The sequence below is a fragment of the Phyllopteryx taeniolatus genome, chromosome 3, assembly GCF_024500385.1.
Source record: "Phyllopteryx taeniolatus isolate TA_2022b chromosome 3, UOR_Ptae_1.2, whole genome shotgun sequence".
Lineage (NCBI taxonomy): Eukaryota > Metazoa > Chordata > Actinopteri > Syngnathiformes > Syngnathidae > Phyllopteryx > Phyllopteryx taeniolatus.
Genome location: NC_084504.1, coordinates 22,823,534 through 22,842,381, shown reverse-complemented (window position 1 = coordinate 22,842,381; position 18,848 = coordinate 22,823,534). Strand labels below are relative to the sequence as shown.

Sequence of the window (18,848 nt, the reverse complement as noted above, 5' to 3'; positions counted from 1 at the left end):
CAGACTGGCAAATCGAAAGATGTACGTTTGTGTAACGACCTTTTTTCAAACATCAAATATTTGTCATCAACTTAAAATGTACTTCCTTTTTTTCTTTTCCATGTGTAAATCATGTTTTGTTCCTCATACTCCATTAATCATCCTCTTCCACAATATATAACTGAATGTGTACTTACAAAGTCAGTAACGGCATCCAGCTCAATGATACACCCTGGTTTTGCTGTCGACTGCTGACTGACGATGTTGAACACCTCGCCAACATATTTCTACAGTAAAATGGAAAAAAATGAAACTGCAAGAATTTCCAATAGCAACAGTAAAGTATCTCAATGTTTCTGTGGTGAGGTCCAATGGGAGACATGAATCAGATTTGTGTATCTTAAACTGCCTGAGCAGCATTGACGACACCCTGTGGAGAGTGGAATAGGCTGGTGGTAAACTTACTGATATCTCAGGATTGGAGAGCTCGCTGAGGAGTTTCTTGGCTTCAATAACTGCCTGATAAAGCCTGAGTGAGTGGCCGTCACTTGCAACAAAGCAGGCACTGGGAGAGTTACAATATACACCTGGCAGGAGAGAGAAGTTTATTTCTCTCTTTACAATGTCACCTTTCACAGCATGTTAAAATGAAATCCAAGGTTCACTCGAGCAATACAGCACAAAAACATAAACGCACCAAGGTTTGTTTAATTTGAATGTATACCACTTTTCCACTACCGTACCATGTCTACTCACCTAGGTTTGGGAAGGTTTTTCACTTCAAAACAGTACAGCTGAAATTGAAACTGAAAAAAACAACAACAAAAAAACAACTACCGCATTGATCGCACCAGGGATACGTCCAGACCCACCCGTAACAGGTTAAAATCCACAATAGCCTGGCTGACCAGGCAGTATAAATAGCGGCTGTGGCTAAGACGGTAGAGCGGGTCGTCCAGTCACCCAAGGGTCAGCGGCTTGAATTTAAATTGCTCCCAGTGTGCCTGGTAGCGCCCTCAATGGCAGCAGCCGCCCATTAGTGTACGAATGTGAGTGTGAATGGGTGAACGTGAGCCTTCGTAAACTCTTTGGAAGATGTCTCGATTAAAGCGCTATGTAATTGTACTCCATTTACCATTTGTAATACCTGGTTTTGCCAATGGATACATGTCATTGGGGAGAAAAGTTATTTAGGTACTGTGTAGTGGAAAAGGTGTGAAAAAGTAATGTAAAGTAAAAGTAATGAACATAACCCAGAGCAATTCCTGGCAGTTAAATAAAATGTCCATACCTAAACAGCTGCTGGGGATGAGTGTGGGCAGCCAGGCTACGTTAGAAAAAGCTGAGGCGTGAAGAGAATTGATCCGAGCCAACTCAGACACTCCGCCAGACAGGGACAGCGGCCCCACAGGGTCGACCCTCCACAAAATCAGCTCACTGTAGATTGCATTGGGATCCTGCGAAAAGCCCCCTAGGGACAGCCGGCTGGGCCGCGAGCCATGGGTAGCAGAGAAGACCTCTGGCGGGGAGAGGATGTTGTCCGCCTCGGGGGACCTCAATGCATTGTGGTGTGAGGTGGTGAGGAGCAGAGGCAGTAAAGAGTGGCAGGCCAGGTCGTTTAAGTGGAAGCGGTGGCCACAGTACCTTGACTTGTGAGACACACTGAGCACCGTGGAGAAAGCAGAATCCTCTGCAAAACTCACACCCCACTGGTTGAGGGAGCCGTCATCATGCTTTGAGATCATAAGCACGCTCGGGGTGAAAATGCTCAGTCTAAGACTGCTGCTTTGGGTGGCTTTGCCTTGACGTCCGTAACTTATAAGCGCAGATTTGGTTTGGGACAACGTATTCCCTGGTGGCCGTTGTCTGCCGTGTTGGATGGCCAAATCCACGTTCTTGTTGCAAGCATACATAACCACACTGTGACTGAGAGAGATGGCATCCCCTGCAGGAAACGCCACAGGGATACGGGACACAAACGACACCTGGGAAAGAGACAGGGACAAAATAGTACTAAATTAAATTTGTGACTCAGAGATGTCTACGAGAAGACCTCTGTCGTGTTTATGATGACGACTGGAAGGCCTACTTATTTCTGAAATATTCAACTAACAATGAATCAAAAGAAGTGATTGTAAATGTGAAGACCGAAAGGATGTTTTCTTTATCTAATTCTGTCTGGGGCTACATTAAAACGGCTTTTCAAGAATCAGTATGCACTTAAATCATAACATGTAATAGAATAAAAGCTGCCACTTTGAAGGGTATCTTTAGTAATGTAGAGATTCTCACATTTCACGTCTAATACAAATGCATCGTGGGGCCTGAATTTGATGCGCTGCATATAATTAGGATTGCAATCATCTGAATGTGTGGATTAGACTATTAGAAGAAGAGCTCAATTAACACCGTGATTGAGTAGAGTTATTTTTCCCTTAAGAAGCAATTGGGACTAGTGAATACATACACAATCAATTAAAAGGTTACTGAATGTGTCAGTTTGTAATACCAGGGTGAAGATAATTTAAATGTTAATATGGCTTGACAAGTACCTGAGCTTGTCTAAACATTCTGGGATGATATTCATCTATCCAGTCCACATTCCAAACCAACAGTGAGCCATCCACAGGATGGATGCTGAACAACATGTCTGCTCCTTTGTTCCACTCATCCAAAAGCACATCCACTTGGTGCTCCATTGCTGCGAGAGAGAGCTCCATGGCATCGGGTCCTTGAGGGTCACTTGGCCTGCTACACTCTTCATCTTCAGAGTTATCCTCATTTTCAGGATCTAGATGAAAACCAAATGCGACCAGGAAGAAAAGGCAGAGTGAACACGAGAAACTGAATATGACCAGCTTCCTGATGTACGTGGCTTTAAATGGAGGTTAGTAATATTTTTCTCTACCTTCCTGAGAGTATTCATTCTGTTGCTGCAGGCTGCCACAAAACTGCTGCAGGAAGACTTCCATAGCCAACGTCAAGTGAAGCTCTTTGTTGTTGAGCCAATGGACAGTGAAAAAACCTCCGGGCTCCTCATCCTCCACGGAACTCAGGGACGATATGGAGGGAAGCAGTGGAATGTCTGCATTAGAGGAATATGTTAACTAAGTATATACAACAAAAATAAAAAAACAGAAAATGCTTTCGTAAAAGCATCATGTATAATATGAAGACTACGAAATCATAATTCAAACGTCACTTTCAGGTCATGAAAAGCAACCGGCAGCAAAATTCTGGTTGAACAAAGTTGGCCAAAAAAAAAAAAAAAAAAAAAAAAAAAAAAAAAAAAAAAAACAATTTCCCCACAAGGCACAATTCACATTCCACAGCGCATAGCATAGAGAAGTGAATGCACTCACGTACATGTACATCTTATTATACAAGAAAAATTAAGGGCCACGAGGAGAGCCTAGTTTGAAGGGGTTCACAACATTTGTTACATGCGCACAAGATAGCGGTCATATTAAGCTTATGACATGGACGTGATGAGTCCAACCTGTTGCAGGGTTGATGCTGGCCGCTATGTGAAAGTGACAGAGTGCGTTGGCATGGGGAAGGTTGCTGTTGCTCTTCTTGTGGTTGTAGTGTCGGCTTTGGCTATGGGGCAGGCAGCCAGTGAGTGAGGGCTGCGGCACATCCCGATAAAAAGCAGACTGAGGAAAACAAAATATGTAATTAGAATGACCCCTAATATTTAAAAAGCAGTGAGAACCCTTAAACTGTGAAAAAATAATAATGATGGGCGCAGTACAAAATGGGTTCATATCGCCTCTGTCAATGAGACTGACACAGGTTAAACCTTCTTTGGAGATAATGTAACAAATGATAAACATTTTATAAATTGAGTCCCCTGACTCAATTTTAAAAAATGAAGATTAAAACAACACTGAAGTTGGAGGCAATCTTTTCTTAAAAAAGGGGAAAATGACTAAAAATGACTAATTTCACTTTGTTCCACTTCAAATTTGAAACAAAGTTAAGTTTTCCACAAAATACTAATTTATCTAGCACCTGTATTTCTCAGAGTCAAACTGTTGTTTAAATTTAAATAAAAAGTAGAAACGTGCAGCATAAGGGCAACAGCCAGGCCAGACTGGTGGTAACTACTAAGTCGCGTGGGATGTATCTATTTGAGGGAGTTGATTTGGGGATGGGCGTCTACTTGAGCCACGACCACTATTCACAGAAATACGGTAATCTGATACATTCTGAACACTATTATAGTTTCTTACTTCCTGTGATGTCCCTTCTTGCATTCTTCCATTGCAGATCGTGGAAGAGCTGGCACATCTCTGAGCATCACTGTGTTGGTTACCATGGTGACCCGATAGAAGACTGTCCCCCGGCAACAGGGTCTCTGCCCAGAGCCGACACACGCTGTCCTTACAACTGGTGAGCAGGACATTACACACTGAACCACTGTGAGGAGAGCGGAAAGGTCGAGTTATTGAAGGAGGTCAGTGGGCTAAATGTCAAGTGCTTCTGCAGGGAAGACAATACAGTCGAAAACTTCAAAGTCTGTCAATTTGGAGTTCAGTCAACATCACTCCATTTTCTATATGATGTTTTCAGGGTGCATACAGTATGGACAAGCATTTACACTCACATTAACATCTTCGGACAATTGAACAGTCTTCAATGAACCCAACATGTACCTGTATATTTTTGGAATGTGGAAACCAGTATTATATGAAAATGAGAATTAAATATTGATACACAAAGTGTGCACAGTTAATAATGAAAGTCTGAGCCTGGAACTAATTGATTCACTTTTGACTAGATTAGAATACTTTCAGGCAGCATAATGGAATGGCTTGTGTTTGACTTGAGTTTCAACTGCATTGTGAGTAGTTATGGGAATCAAAATCCAAGTAATTCGATTCCTAGGAATCGTTTGTTTGCTTGCCTGCCTGACGATTCCACCTCTCGATTCCTATTACATCGCAAATGAGTGATGTCATAAGCAGGAAGTGTATTTTGGGTTCTGAACTTTTCCAACATCAGAAGCACGCTAAAATTTGGCTGTATTTCACGTGAAAAGCTGATACCAGGGCTATTTGCAATACTTGCAAAGCTTTAATTTCATCAACAGAGGGGAATATGTCCAATGTGCAGCAGAAACATTTTGTATTATAGCATATCTTCATGAAATAATATCCATGCATCCATTTTTTGCACAGCTTATCCTCACTAGGGTCGCGGGCGTGCTGGAGCCTATCCCAGCTGATTCTGGGCGAGAGGCGGGGTACACCCTGAACTGGTCGCCAGCCAATCGCTGGGGACATAAAAAAGCAACCATTCATACTCACATTCACACCTAAAGAAATAATATACAGAATGATAACGACATCAATGATATATATCATTTGTATAACTTCATTCCTTCACCCAGTGAGAATCGATAAGAGAATCCATAAGGAAAGGTATCAATAAGCAGTATCGATAATCGGATTGCTAAATACCAATTCCCGTCCCTTATTATGAGAGTGTGAAGTTCAATAAAAATGTTTTTAAATAATACTGAAAATTGAAAAGTACCTAGACGTAGAGGGCCTATACTTTATTTTTCTTATTCTTCTTATTATTCCGCCATTTTTTAGATGTGTATCTCCTTCCTCATTTTTCTTCCGATTCACACAGTTCCAACTTCAACGTGTTCCAAAAATTCACGCAATGCGGGCTCGTATTTATCCAAGGGAAATATTACCCACATTACCCACAATTCCACATTTTACACCCAAAGATTTCCCATTCATTCCCAATGAGACTTTCAACAAAATTATTTCACATCATTCACTTTCACATTTAAAATATTCAACTCATTCAGAACGTCTTCAAAACACATTCCCATATTCCTCACATTCCACATTTTCACATTTTATTATGTTAAAACACCAACATTCTCCCCCATTCCACTCTATTCTGCCTTGTTCCCCCCCCTGCTTCCACATTTCTTCACCAATTCTAACCAACCCACTTACATGTTTTCCACATATATTACTACATTACCCACATTCTACACTGTGCATCACTGAAATACCTGCATTTTAGCCACAAATTCTACATTTTTAGCTACAGTTTCTTTATTTCTCAACCGACTCGCACTGTTCCAACTTCTATGTGTTCAGATTCAAATTCTTCCCCAAATTTCACGAATTTTCAAAATAAAAGCCCAAAATTCAAAATTTTTACAAATTTAGCAATAACTTCCTTATTTCTCAACGGATTTGCACCATTCCTACTTCTATGTGTTCAACTCATTCCACTTCATTCAATATCATTCCACATTATTCAACATCATTCAATAAGATTCAATAACATTCCACATGATTTTTACCAGCATTTCAGAATTCACACGCAATTTCTCCAGGAATTGCATTTTCTAGTTACATATAGTATACACAACACATTGATGAATAACCAGTTGGAAAATCAGAAGCCTACAAAAACATTAAATTTCTTTTCAAAGGGGAATTAGTAACGAAAAATGCTTGCAAATATTGCAATGGTATTACACTAGAACTAGCAATTTTGATTTGGTTTTTCGCGGGCCACATATAATGATGTGGTGGGCCGAATCTGGCCCCCGGGCAACCAGTTTGACACCTGTGCCATCCAGGCTTGATTACGTGTACTCCTTATGCGCATCACAGAACACAGAGAATTGTGGATCCTCCCTCCCTCTCTCTCTCTCTTCTAAACTGACCTTACAACACTCACAAGCACCGCCAATCTGATATCCTGATGAATAATCTAATATTCCTAATATGTCAAACCAGTCGAGCAATACTCTTGAAATGCTCAGGGTGGAACATAAGCCTTGCCAACAAACCCACATCATGTGCTTGTTACATTTAGTTTGTTCCTGCTGTATCTGCATCTCTAAACAGCTTAGTGAGCCCCAGGTTACCGTTGTCAAGGCTAACTGGTTGTTGGCCCTTGGCCCGACATAGCTGGTAATCCTTCTTTTTGGCCAAAGTTTGGGTCCACAATTAAGTTTGTGCACAACAGAAAGAAAAGTGACTCAATTCTAGGGTTACGTTTGTTCAGTCCCACTCAATTGTCTCATGCAAATTGTGTGGAATTAATTAAGTGTTCACAAACACACCAACTACTCTGTTATCGGGAAGTGCTGTACTCTTCGGGGGGCAAATTGCTGCCCAACGTGCCAACTACTTTTGAAAACAAGAGCTTCCTTTGGCATTTATATGAAAAAATATAACATAAAAAACATTGCATCCACTCCTCGGTGTTTTCTCACAAAGAGATCTGAAAGCGTATAGTGTCACATTGGTTACTGGAAGATGAAAGTGCAGCAGAAATTCAACTTTTTGCATGACTGGCGACTATACATTGAAAAGCCCATATCTCCACCTTATGATGAGTCGGACATTTATTTATTTATTTTTTTTAAACATAAATTTTATGTGTTCATCTGTATTGTTAACAGGATACTCGTCGTCTCACCTCTTTGGAGATTTTTTTCAATATTTATTTTTTATTCCTATTAATTTATTTATTTATTGGGACCTACCCCATTTTTTTTTTTCCTCAAGAAACTGCTTCTTGGTATCATTTTCCCGCTTATTTATGCTTTTAAAGAAACAAACAAAAAATCTTTTTTTCATGACAATTAAAATGGGCGTCAATTATTCGCAGATTTTCAATATTCGCGGACAGGCGCGATCCTTTTCCCCCGCGAACAGCGGAGGTCCCACTGTATGACCAATGAAAATGTAGTTTGGAAAAAGTGTGATGGCTTATGAATGTAATGTATTGAGCTACAGCACAGTACACGAGTGGTTAGCACATCTGCGTCACAATTCTGTTTGGAGATTGAATCCTAGCTCCACTTCCTGTGTGGCGTTTTCATGTTCTCCCAGTGTTTGAATGGTTTTTCTCCAGGTACTCCAGTTTCCACCCACATTCCAAAAAACTTGCATGTTAGGCTTATTGAAGACTAAAATGTCCTTAGGTGTGAATGGTTGTTTTTCTATATGTGCCCTGCGATTGGTTGACGACCAGTCCAGGGTATACGCCGCCACTTGCCCAAAGTCAGTAGGCATCGCAATATCACCTGTGATGCTTGATTATAAGCGGCATAGAAAATGGATGGATAGTTTGAGCTCATGACTGACGATCACGGTATAATTTATAAAAACCTTTATTCTTATAGACTTAGCCCTTGAGATGAGTCATCTCTTTTTAGAAAGGGTCCAGTTTCCGTGAACTTAGTTTGATTGATATGTGCATGTCAAAATTGCATGGCTAAATTGGCTACGAATTAATATCACATCTACAGTTTGTAAAATGTCAATGTATTTATTACTTTGATGATACTGCTACCTTTGGGTAAACATGTTTTGCCTTGCTAGACAGTGGAACAAAACATTCACCTCTTAAATTTATATATATATATTTTTTCTAATACGAATTATTATGGTGCCGCAGAAGGTACGCGTGCTGCATGGTAGCTTGGACATTAAAACACAACATACAGGTGATGATATAGATCTACATTTCTTGTGCTAATCGATCAAATAACGGTCATTTATAGTATGTGTTTTTATAATTAAATGTGTTGCTGTAAACCTTTTTTTTATTGCTTTGTTACACACAACAACATTACGCTATTCAAAAGGACAACTGGTAGGCCCTATCGGAAAGTCAATTTGAATCCATGCCATTGCTATCCCATGATGATGTATGTCATTTAGGCTACAAACACCATTTGGGTTCACAGGTCACCTTACAATGTGAAAACATCCAAAAAGCAAAACACACAGTAAGGTATGTCCAATAAAACTTGTTCTAAATAAGGCTGTTGATACTTGCAATTGTTTTAGCCATAGCTACATTGCGAAATCCATACAGGTTTGTGTTGAATTGTGGAGTTTTCCATTATAAATAGATAAGTACAAAGAGAAGGATGTCAAAATGCTACCTCTACAGTTTGCATACCGTGGCATGTACTTGCTGGTCTTCCTCCAGGAGAAGCCAATAACAGAACGTGGATGGGCCAGGTACACGAAAGAAAAGGCTAGCTCTCCCTGAAAGTCGACACTGGATTCCGGAGGGGTGAAAAGTCTGAAACTTCCAGACTTCCACTTATTAGTGCTGTACCACACCTTTATAAGGCAGTCATCCTGGGAAAAAAAATACAGGTAAAACACTACGTTTTGTCTATTTCGGCTAAAATAACAAAAATATAAATTTAACCACAATATTTTTTTTTAAGAGTAATCATAATTAATTCAGGGGAAATCTCAATTACCTGCCCAGCAGTAGCAAAGAATTCTCCATCAGGAGAAAACTTCATTAAATTGACTGGAGAGGCTGTCCTGTTGACAAGGTTATAGTTTTAACCTCAGTTATTCTACAATGCCTAAAAATATTATCCCACGTAACACCTAGCAGAAATGGCAATATATGTATAAGTGCTGAACACACAATGATTCATACATTGTTAGGGAAAGACTGCCATAAAAACATACTAACCAAATATCATCGATAACTTACTTGCTTTGCCAGATACATCCCCAAGTACAATGACAGTCTCTTATTTCTGCCTGCTTTCCTCCGTCAGCATCTTTCCCTCCATCAAAATGAGACCATAACTGCAGGCAACTGGAGCCTGTTAATAGCATGCTCCCTGCACAGGTAGCACAAGCACACACTCGGAATCAACAACAAAATGTCTTTAAACCATGGTGTTTTGTGTGCAAACATCAAGTACCTTTGGGGTGCCATGCCAGGTTGCGCACCATAGACTGTAAAACAAACTGGCCAGTCTTCTGCCATTGGCAGTTTAACTTCTGTGTGCAAATAGAGGCTAACATTAGTATGTACAATGTGACACACGTGATTAGGCCACACTGCTACATCTACAATTGTAATACACGGAAACAACTGCAATGAAACAGGTACTGTGCATTTAACAAGACTTCTGCATTGGTGTCACAACAGGAATAAATTACGAAAGAATACCATTGTGCCATGTTTTATTGCTTGTTTCAGTTATGTATAATGTAAAAAATAGTAGACAAACATAATATGTCTTCCTAACCTCAGACATTATGGGACTTCAAGTCAAGTAATTTCCATGACCTAGCAGACATTGAAGAGAGCTCTGATGGCTTTTTCACAATGTAAATGAAATGGCTACTCACTGTCAGTGATGTGACTTTTTGATCCGGATGCTGAATTGGCTCAAAAATGCATACAATGCTTCCATAGGAAGCTGCAATCTGCCAGAAGACAAAAAATGAAAATAGTAAAAGGTATTAAGGGCAGAAGAAAGACTATACAATAAATTACACATGCTATTTAGAAAAACGAACTATATTAATAGAAATACCCTTTTCACCACATGGTTTGTTAAATACTGTATCAGGCTTATTTTTACAATTTCCACAGAAAACTATGTGTAAAAGCTATTTATTAATAAGGACAGTTCTGGGACATGTGAATTGTAAAAAGAGAAGTAAAACTTTGCGATCATTTGCATATTCATGTGGTATTATTTAAAAAGCGTCCACAGTCTTTCACATACATCCCAATGTTAAGGGGATAAATGATAGTGTTTCTTCAACTCTGACAATACCAATTATTTAATATTAATTTCTTACACAAGTTGATCTCAAATACGTAACAAGTACATTTTATTTGAATATGCGCCAAATAAAACTGTGATCTGTGCTATGCTTGTTTTTGTCAGTGTTACAAGATGAAGCAGCTACAGATGAATTGTATGAAAAACCCTGAATATATACGAGACAAGGAAAAAAATGCCTCAAGTCTATAAAAAGCCAGTGTTGAGTCAGCCCTCCATTGTCTACCATGCAAACTTCTCCTTAATGATTCATTCAGGGCTACACGTGCTTTCCACAGTTCACAATATTCACCAGATTACTGGAATGAAAACAAAGAACATTCTCTTAATAAATCGCAGGGCTCCGGTCATTCAGGCAGCCGGCAGTGTAAGTACTATGCACAATCATGTCAAGTAAGTCATTTTGAGGTTAGGCTCATCATCCGCTCCCATTGACTTCAATTGAACCTGCATCTGACGTTCATCGCTGGCCACAATGAATTTAAGCTTCGCTATTTGATCAACAGAGACATAATGAATTATAACTATAAATTGTTATAAAACACAACATGCACGCTTTATATACTATATTTGTATCGTAGCAGCTGAGCCTCGCTCGCTTAAAACCCGGACATGCCGTGTTGCTGTTCAGCTGAGATGAGTGAGTGGGTACCAAACACAAAGTGGGCAGGTACCCACTCACTGGAAAGGTCACATGCCATCAAAATTAGGGGTGTTGCAATCTGATCTTTGAAATCGGAAATGTCAGCAAAAATATGAATCTGGTCAGACTGCATCTCCAATTTTACCACGCTTATACAAGCAGTCCATTCCATACTCCACTCCAGCGCTTCTATCCATCAGCACCCGGACAGCGTGCAGAGCCCATGTGATCACAACAACTGCTTGCTAAGGTGCTAACATATTAGCAAGGAGTAAGAGTGAATGTTGCTTGCTTAAAGTCATTTATTGAAACTCCACTTGAAGTTCACTGTAAAACTAAACAGATAGAAACTGTTACACCAACTGAATGTTCAAATACATCACAGACTTAGTTTCTTTCATAAAAATCACTAGCTCAAAGCTAACACACAATGAATGAAAAACACCATTGACAACCTAATGAAAATTAGCATCGAACTCACGCCACTTGCATCTCTCAAAATAATGAATATTGGTACACAAACGCTGTATAAACACATACAAACAGGCAATAAACAATACCCTCTGCGTGGGTTTTCTTTGGGTACTCCGGTTTCCTCCCACTTCTTTATCATTCAAACATGTAATGCATATTTCATACCAAGAAAGAAAAACCGAGCAGGACTGAAATTTTGGCTCGTGATTGGGATCAATCTCTGTGGAAGTGGGTTCCCCCCAAAAGAAAAACTCACGATTGGAGGGGATTTTTTTCCCCCCAAACAGTTGGGATTTGGCAAGATTATTATTATTTTTTTTTAAACACTTGGGATTGTGAGGGAATGGGAGCAGGATTGTTTTTTTATTTATTTATTTTTTTTAAACACTTGAGATTTGGAGGTAGTGGGAGTCAACATCTACTCCCGTGCAAGCCCCTCGTACACATGTACGTGCACGCACGCATCACACACACACAAACACACACAACGATATTCAGGCCTAAATTGAGCATGATCCTCTCTTCCGATCAAAGACGGCAAAGTCCCAATTGTAGGATATCTCTAAAGATTATCCGGAGTGATTACCCTGTGGTGTGCTCTAAACACCGCACACTCCCCGATCTGCTGGGAAAACAGTCCGAGCGCACAACTGTAAATGTTACACCTGTTCAGTATTTACGATAGAAAAATCCTTGTATGGTGGTCAACACAAAGTTCAGTCGAGCAGTGTTTTGTAACATGAATAGTGAATCGCAACAATTGGTTTAACAAGAACACACAACAGGTGACTCCAATGGTGAAATGTAGAGGTGTGAAGTCAACTGCATGAATTTCCAAGAGAGGAAGGAAACCCTACTTTGAGACCTCCCTGTTAGTTCACATGCTGTTTGTTTGTTTCTTTGACCATCTGACTGTATTTATCTGTAGTATGTGAATTGATCAGATGATTTTCATTTAGTAACGTATAAAAACCAAGCTTTGAGACCCCCTCTTGGCCAGACCTTTGAGATCCTGCATGTCTCTGCGTCAAACTGTCTGACCTCTTTGCCAAGATAATAAACTGCACAACTAACCTTGTCTCCACGTATTTTTTCCCCCCACACAACAGTACTTTCCGACAGTGACCCACAACCTCTCAGTCTTGATTCTATAACAGATTGGAGAAGACTCACGATTGTTACAGAAGATATCTTTATGCACTTTGTGTGCTGTTAGTCAACTTGTGTAAACCAGACATACACACACACTATATTACCCAGATAAGACTACAGGATTTTAGCCCTGATATTGGCCCGATTAGCTAGCGCAGTCGATTTCCCAGATTGGGCCCAACATATTTTGTCGTGTGCGACAAAACTTCTTGTAGTGTGATATCATCCACGACCAACGATTTGGCCCTACGACACCAAAATGAAAAGTGTAGCTTGTTTGATTTTTTGGATATCTTCCGTGTAGTGTGACATACAGTCCCCTCCATAAGTATTGGAACGGCAGGGTCAATTCCTTTGTTTTTGTTGTATCCTGAAGACATTTGGATTTCAGATCAAAAGATGAATAGGACACAAAAGTTCAGAATGCCAGCTTTCATTGCATAGGATTTACAGCTAGAAGCGTTAAATAACTCAGGACAGAGCAGCCTTTGTTTGAACCCACTCACTTTTCAAGTGAGCAAAGGTATTGGAACAGACATTATTAAATTACCTTAGAGTGGATAACAATGTTTACCGAAGCTTTAGAGCATGATTCGACAGAACGTTTTGTTGCCTCCTTGTGACCCGTATCGAATTAAAAGTACGTGAACATGCTTCAAGCAATCCTTGAATGACCGTCCTCTCCCGAGCACCAGTGACGACCATCACAAGTTAAGCACAATTAAACTGCTCATAATTAGGAACATGATTGGCTTGGTTGTGAAACTTTACAAGATATTCAATAATCCTCATCTTAAATATGGCCCAAATCCACCGTCATGATGTTGATTCCTTGATAATAACAGCAACAGTGGATTCTCTGTATATCTTTTCTGCACAGGGATACACAGCTCCTCTTCTTTTGCCCTTTTCATTTTTTTAAATCAACAAGGAATATGACAAACAATGTGATAAAGTCACGAGCATTCCTGTTATGGAACTAACACCATTATTATGAAAAAGCCCAGGAAAATGTCAGTATGTCCTCTTTGTTCTATTTTATTTCCTTGTGTCTCTTGAAAATGTTAGGCAGAAACAATCAACTATTAAAAGTAATAGAAATGGCATCACCGGGATGTTGACCCTACCTGTCCTCCCTGCAGCGAGCAGTCGACACATCCCACCTGGATATTTCCATGTTTGGCCCCTGGAATGATCTGCACTCGTTCAAAATCGCTGCCCAAAATGACCACGTCACAACCAGAAGCATAGGCCTATCAAGATGCATAAAAGAGAGCAATGAGAGGAAGAGGTGAGGGTGAGGTCAAACCGATAAGATCAGCCTTGACATTCACTTTGACTGTGGCTCCTAAAAAAAGGTGAGGGAGAGAAGTAGTTACCCTATTGATTTATTATCCAAATACAGTACTTTGAGATACAGGAGGTAAAATAAACCGTATGTCCGATGTAAAACACACAGACCTTTTTGCCGTAATGGGAAGTGCTTTTGCACCACAATGTCCAAGAAAAGCAGTTAATTTTGCAGACCACAAGTTATTTTCAATTTTTTTTTTTTTATGAGAAAATTATATTTACAATAAATGTATCTTTGTTCCTTTATTTATGCCAGTGAGGGATAGTGACAGACATACAGAACAAATGAATTGTCTTCTAAGATGGCAGGAAGTAAATACACTAATTAATGTATCCACCTTTTGTGATATTTTTGTTTATTGGTGTGCCGTGAGATTTTTTAATTGTACTATGTTGTCTTTATGTTCCTTGCCTCCATAAAGGTTGGAAATCACTGCTCTAGTCAGATCGTGTATTCTAATCAGTCAGGTCAAACCAACAACACATGACAGAAATAATTGGTGCTAACTTACTGTAATTAAATTCCTTTATTTTGAATTAAATGATTTCACCCACACCGAAACTTTAGAGCATGATTCGACAGAACGGCGGCATGTTTACGTTCAACCGTTCGTGCTACCACTAGCTTGCTAGGCTACATAACATTTTATTGCCTGCTTGTGAGCCGTATCGTATTAAAAGTAGGAAAACATACCTCAAGCAAGCCTTAAACGGACCACCAACACACGTTTTTCCCCATTTTGTCCTTATAATACCTGTCGGCTCGCTTCACTCTTGTCGTCGCCACGGTAACGAGTGTATCCGGTCACATTTGAGTTGACAAGATAAAGCCCAATGATCGTAAAAAAAGGTATGCGGAATACAAGATTTTATTGCAGTAGTCTGGCAGTGCAATCGTGAAACAGCAAATTTGTCTTGTAGTCTGATCCGGGCGTTACGTGTTGTCTGTCCCACACCGCCAAAGTTTTTTTTTTTTTTAAAATAACTTCTTTGGCCGTCAGATATTTATAGTACTACGTCAAGAGACACGCGACAAGGCTAAAAATAAACTAGCTATTGGATTCAAATGTACTGCGCACGCGGCGACGCGGAGTAAATGTCTTTTGCGGAGCCGATCAATGACGTCATTTGACGGCGAATTATGACATTAAAGCCAATCAGCATAAAATGCTAAATACCGGCCGGTACTGATCAGCCCGATCAAATCGGTGTAAAGTCTGATCACAACTTGTCCAAAGTTGGCATTTTCAGACCTCTAAAAGCAGTTGTCATTTATACCCATGGCCAAAATGGCATTTTTTGTGCAAATGCCCTCATTTACATCTAGCGTGCTATTTACCCCCCACCTCCGCCCTCCCAACCACTTGGACCAACTGTAACTGCCCATCACCCAAACTGTAACTACTCTACAATAGAATTGTATTGAACTGAAATATGCCACCATAATGCTTGAAACAGATCACTTTGCCAACCAGAGTGGCTTGGAGAGAAATAGGAAGAATTTGCTGTAACTTACCGTGAATGGTACATTGTTGACGCTCCCTACAGAGAAACAATTGTCCCCGGGGTTAACTGCCCCTGTGAGGACCTGATGAAGATTCATGACCCTGGTGAATGCTCTTTCCTCCTACTTTCGCACAACAGTCGTCATCATTTGTGGCATAAAATGTGATGTGGCCCGGCTCTAAGGGAGAGAGGAAAGGAAGGACCGATAAAGTGTGACGATATAAACAGAATGTTTTGTGAACGTTAAGTCTTGAGTTCAACATCGACTGATCCAAAAGTCATCACTGCACCACACAGTGGAACCTCCAGAACAAAACCTTTAAAAAATAGTTCACATTACGGTTCTATGGTTATTATCAAAAGAAAGTGCAAAACACACTTGTGGAGGTAACACTTTACTGTAGGTGCGGTGCGCACTGTGGTGAAGCCTACGACGATGGTTGCGTTTATCTTCCGAGGAGGTAAAATTTGAGTTGAACTCCAAATTGTACCACTTTTGTGGAGTTGGACTACATTATCAGCACAGGAAAGCTTTCTGCAAAAGAAACAATTAGCACAATAATGCGTGGAACCGCAACAAATAAACACATATGGCGTTTTGATCTGACTCATTTAAGAAAAAGCATACTTTTTTCATTTCCCATAAATAGGTTTTTTGTTTGTTTGTTTTAATAGCAACAAACATCAGCTTTGCTACAGATAAACTGGTTCCGAAGGCAAGAAACAAACAAACTGGGTGACCTCCAGGATAGAAAATAATTTAAATTGTAGAACAGGAGGATGATGGACAAGATGGTTGTGGATAAGCATCGCGGTTTGCCTCGCTAGCTTCGGCTATTCCAATCACTGCCAGCCTTAAAATATTCATACCAGCTGGACTGGCAGCGAGGAACAAGGGCAGGGGCGCAAAGTAAAGCTCCAACTAATTGTCACCAAAATGTTATGTCCATTTATGCGTGTTAACTTTATTTCTATCACAACATGCACCAACATCACAAACCTTTACAACCTTGGGTCGAAATTCTACCGTACGATGCTAGAAAGGGTATGGAAATATTTTACCAAAAACGAGACCGGCAGCACGGTCACTTGAAAAATATGCAAGGCCATCTTTGAAATAGCAGTGAAATAGAAAGTAAAACAGAGAAATGCAAATAAACTACATTTTTGGAGTGTGGCTACAACAACATTCCAATACGCTACACAACACAAGATGAGTCTGTCCAGCTCATTGAACGAGAAAAACGTGACGGGCTCCCTCTAATTACAACAGTTGCATCCATTCAGCGCAATGGTGAGTAGAATTTTTAATCATTTATTTTTGTTTGCTTCTATGTAAGTCCGTCAAAATGTCTTTACGTAAAACCGGTTTGGGGTGACAAAAAGATGAGTTAAATTATTTTAATGACATCGATTAATCGACTTCAACTCAAAAACTACAAAGAAATCTTTAGTCGTTCAATCCTTTGTACTGTGGACCCCCGGGGTAGGGACAAATAATTAACACCCATTACAATTGTGTTGAAAAAAAAAATTATTTTTTTAAACCCAAACAATTCTTGAATAAGCAGAGACATACGGCCAATAAGTGATTTCCACGAAAAACGAGGGTTGTTCCCACACACCTAAAAATTAATTTAAAAAAGTAAAAACAATCAATGTTTATTCTAAATTAAAAAAAATAATAATCCACAAATGGGTGAATCCGCAGGTGTGAATATGCGAGGGTCCACTGTACAGTTTAACGTTTGGACACACTTTCTCAAGCTGCTTGAATGAGAAATCGTGCCAAAACCTTTGACTGGTAGTGTGTACTTTTTGAGACATCGTTCTAATCGAAAACATCTGCCTTGGCTCAATAAAGGTTGGCAAAGTTAAATAGGATAGGTGTACCTAATGAAGTGTCCAATGAGTGCATGCCCAATTTAACCGCGGAAGTTGGTGTTTTAGCTAATTCATTGACAAGATAAACTCTTCTGAACACGTTTTGTCAGTTTAGAATGAGATACGACAACAGTGTTTTATTTAAAATAATAGTCGTAATAGTTCGGCTGGAATGAACGAGAAAGGGGTCAATTCCACGTCCTGCATCTTGCGCTGTGGCCACTCACGTGATAAGTCGAGACTCGAGCACATTAGAAACAAGGACAACCACACCACAGGAGGCATTTAAACTGACACAAAACGCATTTAATGTTGTCGTCACGGCTATTTAGTATTCTACAACGAGGCTTCGGTACCCGTCTTTGGACTTGAACCGAATCGTGTCAACTAGGCTGTCAAGTTTAGCTAGCCACCATCACTAATGGGCTCGATATGAACTAATGTGTAACTAGTACTTACCTCGTGTCGTACTTTTGGATAATGTCCCGCCTATATAACGTCCACCGTCAATGCCTCCTCACTGGAGCAGCTTTAAATTCAGGTTCGAGTGTAACTGCCCGAGCAAGAGGTTCGAACTGGTACCGATTCGGTCCACTCACTTCGCTAGCTTTAGCGCACTAGCCCCGGGAAGCTCTCTTTTACAGCTCGCCGTCACACGGGCAGGTTTAGAGCACGTCGGACACATATTCAGCTCCCGAGAAACCTCGCTTGCCTAAAACGTTGCTGCTTCTTGAACCGTAACCCACAAGGAGCCAACCTCTCCTCAAGGTTAGCAAATAGAAAGCTTCATCAGAGGAGGCTACGGTGGAGATGCGTCATGATAGCGACCGTGTTGACGCAGTGCACCCTGGGACCTGTAGTTGTATTCGACAGAGTCGCGAGGACCGGTTTGACAGTAATTACTGCTCTGTACTTATTTATCGTCACATTCTGTTTCCACCGGCGTGTTTACACAATGACTTGCGCAAACAAATAACTAAAATAGCAAATAAAACGGGAGGTCACTCATAGCCAGCGCCTCGATCATTATGCTGAGTGAGATGATAATATAAATAATATTGACTACTCCTTCAAGTGATAACAGGTAGACTATTTTTTTAAGTTAATTATACTAATTAATTGCATATTTTTACAGAATGCAGCCCTATGGGGGGCACAAGTCAGTGCAAACTGTAGGCCGGTCCCAAGCCCGGATAAATGCAGAGGGTTGCGTCAGGAAGGGCATCCGGCTTAAAACCTTGC

The 18,848-nt window shown here is 40.2% G+C and overlaps 1 protein-coding gene across 4 annotated transcripts in view; it reads right to left on the bottom strand.

Annotated features, from left to right (window-relative positions):
- The window catches only part of LOC133475194 (dmX-like protein 1), a 64,583-nt gene extending 46,128 nt beyond the window's left edge, over positions 1–18,455 (bottom strand). For 3 of the 4 annotated variants that reach the window (XM_061767685.1, XM_061767686.1, XM_061767687.1), the window contains exons 1-15: positions 18,066–18,455; positions 15,733–15,900; positions 13,991–14,116; positions 10,152–10,229; positions 9,719–9,797; positions 9,502–9,634; positions 9,257–9,323; positions 8,944–9,128; positions 4,215–4,401; positions 3,479–3,635; positions 2,888–3,064; positions 2,532–2,770; positions 1,271–1,964; positions 445–566; positions 177–266 (exon numbers count right to left, since the gene is read on the bottom strand). In XM_061767685.1, the coding sequence (XP_061623669.1) occupies positions 177–266; positions 445–566; positions 1,271–1,964; positions 2,532–2,770; positions 2,888–3,064; positions 3,479–3,635; positions 4,215–4,401; positions 8,944–9,128; positions 9,257–9,323; positions 9,502–9,634; positions 9,719–9,797; positions 10,152–10,229; positions 13,991–14,116; positions 15,733–15,819 (2,421 nt within the window). In that variant the 5' untranslated portion in view covers positions 15,820–15,900; positions 18,066–18,455. Of the gene's footprint in view, positions 1–176; positions 267–444; positions 567–1,270; positions 1,965–2,531; positions 2,771–2,887; positions 3,065–3,478; positions 3,636–4,214; positions 4,402–8,943; positions 9,129–9,256; positions 9,393–9,501; positions 9,635–9,718; positions 9,798–10,151; positions 10,230–13,990; positions 14,117–15,732; positions 15,901–18,065 lie in introns of those variants that run through there. The other variant, XM_061767688.1, reaches the window with a different exon arrangement.
- Between the last annotated feature and the right edge of the window lie 393 nt (positions 18,456–18,848).